General features: G+C 41.9%; 1 protein-coding gene across 1 annotated transcript; it reads left to right on the top strand.

The window, feature by feature from the left end:
- Positions 1-358: 358 nt before the first annotated feature.
- On the top strand, positions 359-8,415 carry plac8l1 (PLAC8 like 1). The gene is made up of 3 exons (XM_058415698.1): positions 359-1,242; positions 2,625-2,761; positions 4,731-8,415. Exons 1-3 carry the CDS (start codon positions 1,008-1,010, stop codon positions 4,860-4,862), a joined length of 504 nt encoding a protein of 167 aa, XP_058271681.1. The 5' UTR covers positions 359-1,007; the 3' UTR covers positions 4,863-8,415.
- The last annotated feature ends 3,264 nt before the right edge of the window (positions 8,416-11,679 follow it).

The following is an 11,679-nucleotide window of genomic DNA, read 5'->3' as shown; positions in this document are numbered from 1 at the left end:
TTACCCTGTGTATGTTAGAACAATGATGATAACAATATTATTATTATTATTATTATTATTATCATTAATAATAATAATAATAATATTATTATTATTATTATTATTATTATTATTATTAATAATGATAAAGATGTTTCTGAGGTCACTTTTTGGCACTTATGTTCTGTATCATGTGTGTGTCTGTAAATCCAGTCAGTAAGAAGACTTTTCTACCTTCTACTGTCACTGAGACCCTGTGTGTGTGTGTGTGTGTGTGTGTGTGTGTGTGCAGGCGTTTTTCTCTGTAATGAAATCTGAATGCAAAATGATCCAAATAAAAGAGTTCTCCTTAGTAAATGCTGTACTTTTGTGGTGTAACGACTCCAACGTTGTGACACGAGATGATCGTCGTTATTATTATTAATATGGAGTGTGTGAGTTGGTGTTGAAGTCTCTAGTCGTGTCACAGCTAGAAATGAGAGAGGTTTAATGTGTTTTCCGGGTTCAGGTGTAGAGGCGTGGAGAAGGTGTGTGTGTGTGTGTGTGTGTTTGTATTTTTATAACAAAACCGAAGCATTACACACACAGCGAGTAAACTAATGACTCGATAGCTGGTGTACACTTGTAGTTAAACACTACTTTCTCTGCTGGAAGTGTGTGTGTGTGAAATTTAGTGTTTATTCATTTTTCATATGAGTTCTGGGATTTTTGTCGTGTGTTTGTACAAGTTGTCAGGGATTTGTGCGTCTTATTTTGTTTAGCAGTTGGGAGATGAATGAATTGTTTTTGTACTTTATTTTATTGTGTGTGTGACATGGAGAGACAGTTACTCTGAGGTTTTCTTATCTGTACAGTACAGCTGCTTGTTAGTACCTCCCTCCAGGCTGCTATCTGTATTGACACTTTCCTGCCACTAAAGTGAAAAAGAGTCAGAAACTCTTCAACACCATCACCGTTTGTCCAGATCAAGGACCATCTCTCGTGTCAAAACAAGAACATTTCTCTTGCCGAAGTTGTGTGTTTGAGTCATGCAGCAGCGGCCTCTGCTGAAGTCCGAGGACAAAACCGGGGAGTTTGGTGAACGGGGTCTGGACCTTCCTGTTACACGAGCAGAGCGTTGGACATCGTGGAGTGACGGGGCGGAACTTCCTGTACTGACTCAGCCCGGTCTCGGAGTAACGACCAGCACGGTGACCACCATCACACAGACGGGGGGAGACTGGAGTACGGGTCTGTTCGATGTGTGTGACGACGTCAGCACCTGTAAGAAGAACTGAACTGAGGGAAAAACATGAGTGTTAACTTATCAGAGATCAGGAAAGAAGCAGCATTATGATGGTCAAGCTAAGGATAGAAAGTTATTATACGTCTGTAAGCTCTGAGGTTTTCTAATCAGCAGTTCAAACAACATGCAGACTGATGAGACCTCAATAATAAATGAAGTAAATGTGTGTGTGTATATATAAACCCTGAGAGTATATCTTAGAGTATTGTTGATATTATAACAGCTTTTAAATACAACAATCCAGTGTGTGAGGAGCACAGGAGCAGGTTCAGCGGTTTATTCATCCATTTTCTATACCTGCTTTATTCCTAATTAGGGTCACGGGGATCTGCTGGAGCCTATCCCAGCACACATTGGGTGAAAGGCAGGGGTACACCCTGGACAGGTCAGCAGTCCATCACGGGGCCACATATATAGACAGACAACCACTCACACGCACATGGGCAATTTAGAATTACCACTCAACCTAATGTACATGTTTTTTTTCAACTGTGGGAGGAAACCGGAGTACCCAGAATAAACCCACACAGGCACAGGGAGAACACCACACCCAGGATTCGAACCCAGGGCCTTCTTAGGCAGCGCTAACCATTAAGCCACTGTGCTGCCCCGCGGTTTATCCACTTTGAGTTTAATGACATCAGTGTCTTGGGATGAAAACACTAGGCGGCAGTATTCATGTAGAACCATCCAGTAGAAGGTTTGAAATATAGAGGAAGAGGAGGAGCTGCTCTGAACCTCACCTTCTGGTCTGCACTGACCTTTTCACGTTTCATTTTTTAAACACACTCTCTAGATTGTTTGAAAAATAAGAAATGTCCTTCAATTCTCAGAAATGTTTGTGTCTTGCTGGTGCTCCTTTATCCAGAGAGGCTTCTAGAAGATCTTTAGAGTCTCGATTAGAAGCGCATCCTCATGCTAGTTCACGTACTCAGGGACTAAGAGATCCATCCAGAACGTTTCATGAAAATCAGTCGAGTTACGTTAATCAGCGTGAAGGAAGGAAGGAAGAAAACGTAGAACTCAGCTATGATGAAAGAAACAGCAGTGTATAAATGAAGGACAGGTCTGTCTGTCTGTCTTTCTGTCTGTCTGTCTGCACAGAGCTGTAAGAAATACACTGTGTTGTACAGTAGCCTGAGAGAGTCATGCTGCTGTCTGGAGTCTGATGATTTATTTTCAGTTTAAAGAAGCAGTTTTCAGTTTCAAAGAACAGCATGAGATCAGGTGCTGTAACACTCATCTCTATTTACACTCTCTCTCTCTCTCTCTCTCTCTCTCTCTCTGTTGCTCTCTGTCTGTCTGTCTGTCTGTCTCTCTCTCTTTCTGCCTGTCTCTCTCTCTTTCTCTCTCTCTGTAGGTTTAATGGGAGTCTTTATTCCGTGTTGTCTGGATGTGAGTTTGGCTCATCAGTATGGAGAGAGTTTGTGTCTGCCTCTGTTACCTGCCTCCACTTTTGCCATGCGGGTCGCCATCAGAGAACGCTTTAAAATCAGGGTGAGTTTAAAAAAAAAAAAGACGTCGCTCTAGTGTGTGTTGAATTTTAATACAGTGATTCAGTAATAAAAGCTTTGCTCTCAGAGTCACTGCAGAGTTTCAGAGTCACTTTAACAGAACTGAAATCCTGCACTAATCGTATGAGTCTGCAGCTGATATACAAATATATTCAGGATATTTCCCCTAATTAATTTCACAGCCTGACTGATGATCAGGGTTCTGTTTTCTTTTTACCTTCATTGTGCAGGTTTATGAGCTATTAATGACCTCTAATCTGAATCGAATCCACCGTTAAAATAACGCTGGACGCTAAGTAGCATTTTTCCCAAACATCAGTATTAATTGTATGAAGTGTTTATGGAAAATGCTAGAAGGAATTTTATTCTCAGTTGCTCTCCTAGTCATAATCTGGGATTAAAGGAGCAGTTCAGTTCCAGAACAGGTTTTGTGGTTAAAAAGTATACCACTTTTTTATTTTTTCTAAGAAAATGACCGATGGTTTGGCCTGATAAGAGCCTTCTTCCTGGGCTGGGATCGTTTAGAGCTCTTTGAAGCTGCACTGAAACTGCATTTTGGAAGTTCATACTCGCAGGCACCATTGAAGTCCACTATACGGAGAAAAATCCTGAAATGTTTTCCTCAAAAAACATCATTTCTTAACGACTGAAGAAAGAAAGACATGGACATCTTGGATAACAAGGGGGTGAGGAAATGATTTGTAGATTTTTGTTCTGGAAGTGAACTTCTCCTTTAACTGTACATCACATAGATCATCTTCATACAGTCTTCATTCACCTCTATATATTTGAAGTTTTGTTTAATTGCTAATTAACACTTAAGTAACCAGAGATAAAACTGGTGCCACTGCCTGCTCCAATTAGCTCCATAGAGCCACCTAGTGGTCAAACATGGGAATTGCAAGAAGTGATGCAAGAAACAAAGGCCCACTGGGACAAGACTCATGCTGCCCTATGATTGTGTTACACACAGTTGTGTGTTTTTTTTTATTATTATTTATTTGCAAATTGGTCTAATTTAAAATATTAGCCTCCTTGTGGTCCATCATCAGGATCCCGTGCTCTCATTGTCGTGGCAAGGGGTTGGATTCCCGGGCAGGGCACTAACCCAGCCACTGAAGAGTTAACTCTCAGTGCTGGTCCCAGACCCGGATTAAATGGGAGGGTTGCTTCAGGAAGGGCATCTGGAGTAAAAGCTGTGCCAAAATCAAAAACATGTGGACCAAATGATCCACTATGGTGACCCCAAACAGGGAGGAGCCAAAAGAACAATAACAACAACAACAGGTCTAGTTTAAAATACTCAGCGGCCTTCAAGATCTGGAAGAAACATACTGCCATTATGAAAGGATATCAGGAAACACACCTGCTGTGGGGCAGCATGGTGACTTAGTGGTTAGCATTGTTGCCTCACAGCAAGAAGGTCCTGGGTTTGAATCCTGGGTTCGAACAGGCAGGGGCCTTTCTGTGTGGAGTTTGCATGTTCTCCATGTGCCTGTGTGGGTGTACTCTGGTTTCCTCCCACAGTCCAAAAACATGTACATTAGGTAGATTGGTAATTCTAAATTGCCCATAGGAGTGAGTGTGTGTGGTTGTCTGTCTATATGTGGCCCTGTGATGGACTGGTGACCTGTCCAGGGTGTACCTCTGCCTTTCATCCAATGTTATAGGATAGGATCCAGCAGATCCCCATGACCCTAATTAGGAATAAAGCGGGTAGACACCTGCTGTGTTCATGTGTGATAGCATCTCCACTAGCTGCAAAATGCTGACTAGCAGAAAAAATAAACCCAGCTGTATATTAAATATTAAATAATTTCTGCACATCCTCCTTTAAAGGAATACATGATAAATGTGCTTTGTTTAGCTTCTGCATATATGTGTGTGTGATCTTTGTGGTGTGTGTAGTGTATTACATCTCTGTGTGTGTGTGTGTGTTTCTGTATCTGCAGGGCAGTGTGTGTGACGACTGGGTGACGGTTTTCTGCTGCTATCCTCTCGCTGTGTGTCAGATGATGCGGGAGATGAAGAAGAGGCTGAAGAGACAGACGTACACCGTTACCACTACACTGGAGAGCTGCTGAGAGACTGTGTGTGTGTGTGTGTGTGTGTTTGAGAAACCAGACTGAAAATGGAACCTGTCGTCTCCTGGGTGACTCCGGATGGTGTGATTATTATAAATAGTCAGTATGCAGGTGTAGAGTCATATGATGAAAACAGAGACTAAAGCAATACGATATGGTGCACAAGTCCAGAGGAAGTGTGTGTGCGTGAGTGTGAGTGTAAGTGAGAGTGTGAGCCTGACTGAGTGTGTGAGTGAGAGTGTGTGTGTGTGTGTAAGTATGTGTGAGTGTAAATGTGTGTGTGTGTGTGTGTGTAAGTGTAAGTCTAAGTGAGAGTGTGAGCCTGACTGAGTGAGTGTGTGTAAGTATGTGTGAGTGTAAATGTGTGTGAGTGAGAGTGTGTGTGTGTGTGTGAGTGTGTGTGTGTGTGTGTGTGGGAGTGTGTGAGTGAGTGTAAGTGAGAGTGTGAGCCTGATTGAGTGTGTGTGTGAATGTGTGTGAGTATGTGTGAATGTGTGTGTGTGTGTGTGTGAGTAAGTGTGAATGTGTGTGTGTGTGAATATGTGTGTGAATGTGTGTGAGTATGTGTGAGTGTGTGTGTGAATGTGTGTGTGAGTGTGTGTGTGAGTATGTGTGTGAATGTGTGTGAGTATGTGTGAGTGTGCGAGTGAGTGTAAGTGAGAGTGAGCCTGATTGAGTGTGTGTGTGTATGAGTATGTGTGTGTGTGTGTGTGTGTGGGAGTGTGAGTGTGCGAGTGAGTGTGAGTGTAATTGAGAGTGAGCCTGATTGAGTGTGTGTGTGAATGTGTGTGTGAGTTAGTGTGAGTGGGTGTGTGTGTGTGTGCGAGTGAGTGTGAGTGTAAGTGAGAGTGTGAGCCTGATTGAGTGTGTGTGTGAATGTGTGTGAGTATGTGTGAGTATGTGTGAATGTGTGTGAGTGTGTGTGTGTGAGTAAGTGTGAATGTGTGTGTGTGTGTGTGAGTATGTGTGTGAATGTGTGTATGTGTGAGTGTGTGAATGTGTGTGTGAGTGTGTGTGTGAGTATGTGTGTGAATGTGTGTGAGTATGTGTGTGTGTGTGTGTATGAGTATGTGAGTATGTGTGTGTGTGTGTGTATGAGTATGTGTGTGTGTGTGAGTGTGTGTGTGAGTATGTGTGTGAATGTGTGTGAGTATGTGTGTGTGTGTGTGTGTATGAGTATGTGTGTGTGTGTATGAGTATGTGTGTGTGTGTGTGTATGAGTATGTGAGTATGTGTGTGTGTGTGTGTATGAGTATGTGTGTGAGTGTGTGTGTGAGTATGTGTGTGAGTGTGTGTGTGAGTATGTGTGTGAATGTGTGTGAGTATGTGTGTGTGTGTGTGTATGAGTGTGTGTGTGTGTGTGAGATTGAGTATGAAAAACCCTTCACTGGAACACAGAGCTGGTTGATTTTGCTCAGTCTTTCATTAAAATAAGGTGATTTGTGGAATTAGACACACATTCCAAAATGTCCAAGAAACCTTTTATTCCTCTCATGAACACTGACCTGGTCAGCTGGTCACCTTCTGATTCAGCTCTGTGTTTATAATACAATTTCACACACACACACACACACACTTCTTCTCCTTTCTGGACTAAAATAAAAGAATTTCTAACCCTATTTTAACCCTTTCATCACCCCTCCACTGCTCCATGCTGCTGCTGTGACGGAAATAGACTCTTTTTAATCAGTATAAAGAACTGAGTGATGTTCAGGCTATGAGTCTGATATAAAATGAGTCAGGAATCTGTTGGCTTTCAGTGTCAGAGAGCAGAAATGGGTCTGATATCACCGAATCCAAACATTTTTAAACTTTTCTATGAGTAAGAGTGGAATTATTTTAAGTTTTGTTAACAAAATATTCTGTATTTATGAATGGACTTTTAATTGTACTGGGAAGATTCTAAGACAAACCCCGAGTCGGGACCCTCGGGTGGGTCGCAGATATAACTTAAGAAAAATGTTCTAATTCATGAAATTTTAATAATAATAAAACAACAACAAGAAGTATAATAACTTTGAATAGAATCACATTTAAAAAAAAAACACTGTGGGGCTATGAATGAAGAGCTCTTCATGGTCTCTGTGTTTTATTTTGGTTTTTCATCCTCCTTAACACCCACAGCTATTACAGATATATTACCCCTAGTAGGCTACTTATGAAACACTACAAATTCTTAATGTCCTCAGTGTCTACTTTCATATGAGCTTCATATTAACCACCACTGTGGAGTGAGACATGACAAAGACATTCAATCATCAACATGGACACTAGAAAAACAGGAGAAATGACCGTTTCTGACCTCCAAGAAAAAGAGAGAAAGGTGGAGATGAGAATTTCAACATCAACATCGTACATGTACTGAGATTTAAATATTGACCTTGAAGTAGTGCTTAATATTTTGCTTTATTTGGTTAAAATGTACAGAACTTTTTCCTTCTTTTTCTTTCTTTTGCTGCTGAATCTAGTCATACACACAGAAATCAGTGCAAACTACAAGCTTCTTCCCAGCTCCAGCGTTCCTCTGCTGGATTCCCCGAATAAGGAGCATCACAGGGACTGCCTCATTTGCTGCCCTTGTGTGTAGATGATTATTTTTTTGGTTTTGTGTAGAGTTTTAAACCAGAATTTTTAGGATGATTTAGATTAGACCCAGTTAATTATTGGGTTAGCAATGAAGGGTCAAAATGCTAATCCACATGCATGGTCACTATAGTGCCCCCTATATGTGAATAGTCTGTGTATAACATAATATCCATCCATTTTCTATACCTGCTTTATTCCTAATTAGGATCACGGGGATCTGCTGGAGCCTATCCCAGCACACACTGGGCAAAAGGCAGGGGTACACCCTGGACAGGGCCACACATATAAACAGACAAACACACACACTGACACTCACTCCTATGGGCAATTTAGAATTACCAATCAACCTAATGTACATGTTTTTGGACTGTGGGAGGAAACCAGAGTACCTGGGGTAAACCCACGCAGGCACAGGGAGAACATGCAAACTCCTGTTCGAACCCGGGATACTGTCATACTGCTGCTATCTGTCTTGCACCTTACAAATGCCTTTATACTCAGAACTACTGACCGTTTACATTTATTGGATGTATATTTGCACCTTATGTATAATGGACCTTTGGAAATATATTTGTATATTAACAGAATTCACAGTTTACATTTACTCAGATGTATATTCATTCAGATGTTTACAAGATCTCGGTTTATTTATATCTGTTTATTACAAGTACACTGCTGTACACAAAAATCTGTTTCTATATTGCACTGACCGCACTGACAATGTAAACACTTGATGAGAGAGAAGAGAAATTCTCTGTATGTCTGCATACTGGTGGCGTTGACAAATAAAAACCTTGAACCTTGAACCTTTAAAATGACACATCATACTCTGAATGGTTGTACCAAATAAAATTTTTAATTCATGTAGCAAATATCGTTGCTTATCGAATATAATTGCTAGTTAAATTCGCGTGTATGTAGTTTTGAACTGGAAAATAATGATGAAATGACCTTTCACATTTTTCCTGTGATGTAGCAGAGGCATTCTGTTATCTGTTCTGTTTCGCATTGTTTGCATTTGTTATCTGTTCTGAAGAAGAAGAGGAAGAAGAATAAGAAATAAATAATAAGTTTGCCCCTATAGGGAAAAGTTTGACTACCTCTGCTTTTATTCCTGTTCCATAAATGATAAATGTAGAATGTGTTTTGTTCATTTTTCTTTTGCAGAGACACAGATTGGTGTTCGTTCAGTTCACGTCGTGCGGATATCAGGACGCTCGCGATGCTCATTCATACCCGCCAAAGCAGGTGAGTCAAGTTAGCAGTGGAACATGTGCTTGAGATAAAGCGAGAACAGCGGGATCTAAGAGCCTGTGGAGGAAAAAAATAACAACCCAGAAGTCCAGAGAGAAAGACAGATATTCCTGAAAGTCAGCGGATCTGAGCTCTTCACAGAGCAACTGTCAGAGAGAGAGGCATGAGGGATTCAATTACAGTGTGTGTGTGTGTGTGTGTGTGTGTGTGTGTGTGTGTGAGGTCCTAACTCTGCACTCGTATGTGTCAGTACTCATCACTCTCTCTCTGAGAGCTCTCTTCTCCTGATGTGTGAACAGTAAGCTGAAGGCCCGAGGTCAGTTTATTCAGGAAGTCAGAATTCACACCGTTCCGTTCATCACTCCAATCTGTTTGAATACAAACACTTCTTTTTCTTTGGCAATCGATTTCAGGTCTTTTCGTCAGTAAGCTTAACATATAGCTCTAACTCTACAAAGCCAGTTTGAGATTTTCAGATTTTCGTGGAAAGTTGCAACTGCATAGCGTTGTACATTTATGTGAATTTGTTCATGAAAGCGTTCAGAACCGATTTGTGTACAAAGACGTTAAAGAGATTATCGTGTGAAAGAATTGCTCAGTTCTTCATGCTCTTCTGCTTTAGAAAACCTGAGCAAGACAAATGCTGCTTTTCCTTCAGCGTGACAGTGGAAAGTGTTGTATAACTCTTCCCTCTTATATTCTATTTATATTTCAGGTTATGAATGAATAGATTCAGCACCAAACCCAAACTCTGTAAGAAACCCTGACAGATTTAAAGCTATATATTCAAACACACACACACACACACACACACACACACACACAAGGATACTGAAATGTATCATGGCAGTTTTACAATGAAAAAAGTCCTTAAACAGCAAGGCCCTTGGGTCCTTGAGCAAGGCCCTTAACCCTCCCTGCTCCAGGGGCTCTGTATCGTGGCTGACCCTGCGCACTGACCCCAGCTTCCTAATAAGCTGGGATATGCAAAAAGCTGCGTGGTGGTAGCTCAAGTGGTTAAGGTTCTGGACCATTGACTGGAAGATTGGGGTTCAAGCCTCAGCACCACCAAGCTGCCACTAGTGGGCTCTTGAGCAAGGCCCTTAACTCTCTTTGCTGTAGGGGTGCTGCATCATGGCTGGCCCTGTGCTCTGACCCCAACCTCCAAGGATGGGATTTGAGAAGAAAGAATTTCATTGTGCAATAAAGTATATGTGACAAAAAAAGGTAACTTAACTAACAGGACCTTACAGTTATGATTACAGCTACATTACACCTCGTAGACCTCGTACACACGGAGTACTGAATTATTCAGAGAATGATGTGTTTCTCCTCTGTTCCTCTCTTCAGCCCTCTGAGCCTCGGCTCTGCTGGAGCCCTCAGCAACACTGATGAATCCCAACACAACTCACGGCACGCAGATTAATATTAAAAAGCCTATAATATTATTAAATTCCCTTCACACTGAGTTGCTTTCAACAGGGGCAGGACCTGAACTCTGGGGCAACTGGGATTCACTCCATTTAAATGAAAAGGAAAAAAAAAACAGCATTGAAACACAATAGAGCACAGAGCTTGCTGGTTAATGAGAAGAGAACCGTGAAGGTTTTTGAGATTTCAGCATCTTATTAGGCATGTCACATCACAATCACGCGAGAATTTGAGAAAGTCCAGAACCTGGAGGTTTTTTTATAGAGCAGTGGGAATATCCTTCTGGATTCATTTGCTGTTGTTCGAGTCATGCAGATTGCTGCTATTTTAGTTTCCCCCTGACACACAGTGACACACACTCATAATTAATGACTGCATAAGCTTTGCCTCGGCAGCATTAAGGTCCTGCAATGAATTTAACCCTTCTGTTATTGTAGTCTAGTTTAGTATTACTTAATGGTCATCTGTAATAATAACCTGAATAATATTCACTCTCATCAAATCATTCTGAATCATTTTGGACTTTTATGTAATTGTATAAATGATATACACCGATCAGGCATAACAATATGTCCACTAGATCCCTGAAGGTCTGTTGTGGTATCTGGCACCAAGATGTTAGCAGAAGATCCTTTAAGTCCTGTAAGTTGCGAGGTGGGGCCTCCATGGATTGGACTTGTTTGTCCAGCACATCCCACAGATGCTTGATTGGATTAAGATCTGGGGAATCTGGAGGCCAAGTCAACACCTCAAACCCGTGGTGATCATCAAACCATTTCTGAACCTTTTTTGCATTATCCTGCTGAAAGAGGCCACAGCCATCAGGGAATACTGTTTCCATGAAAGGGTGTACATGGTCTGCAACAATTCTTAGGTAGGTGCTATGTGTCAAAGTAATATCGACATGGATGGCAGGACCCAAGGATTCCCAGCAGAACATTGTCCAAAGCATGACACTGCCTCCCCCGGCTCGCCTTCTTCCCATAGTGCATCCTGGTGCCATGTGTTCCCCAGGTAAGCGGCACCCAAGGACCTGGCCATCCACATGATATAAAAGAAAACACAATTCATCAGAACAGGCCACCTTCTTCCATTGCTCTGTGGTCCAGTTCTGATGCTCACATACCCATTGTTGGTGCTTTCAGTGGCGCACAGGGGTCATCATGGGCACAGTGATTAGTCTGCGGCAATGCAGCCCCATACGCAACAAACTGTGATGCACTGTGTATTCTGACACCTTTCTATCAGAACCAGCATTAACTTCTTCAGAAATTTGAGCAAAAGTAGCTCGTCTGTTGGATCAGATCACACGGGCCAGCCTTCGCTCCCCACGTCCATTATTGAGCCTTGGCTGCCCATGACCCTGTCACCGGTTCAGCACTGTTCATTCTCTGGACCACTTTTTACTGACCACTGCAGACCGGGAACACCCCACAAGAGCTGCAGTTTTGGAGATGCTCTGATCCAGTCGTCTAGCCATCACAATTCATCAAACTCGCTCAAATCCTTAAACTTGCCCATTTTTCCTGCTTCTAACACATCAACT

Source organism: Hemibagrus wyckioides, linkage group LG18 (genome assembly GCF_019097595.1).
Source record: "Hemibagrus wyckioides isolate EC202008001 linkage group LG18, SWU_Hwy_1.0, whole genome shotgun sequence".
Lineage (NCBI taxonomy): Eukaryota > Metazoa > Chordata > Actinopteri > Siluriformes > Bagridae > Hemibagrus > Hemibagrus wyckioides.
The sequence above is the reverse complement of the archived record's forward strand: the minus strand, read 5'-3'. Positions and strand labels throughout refer to the sequence as shown.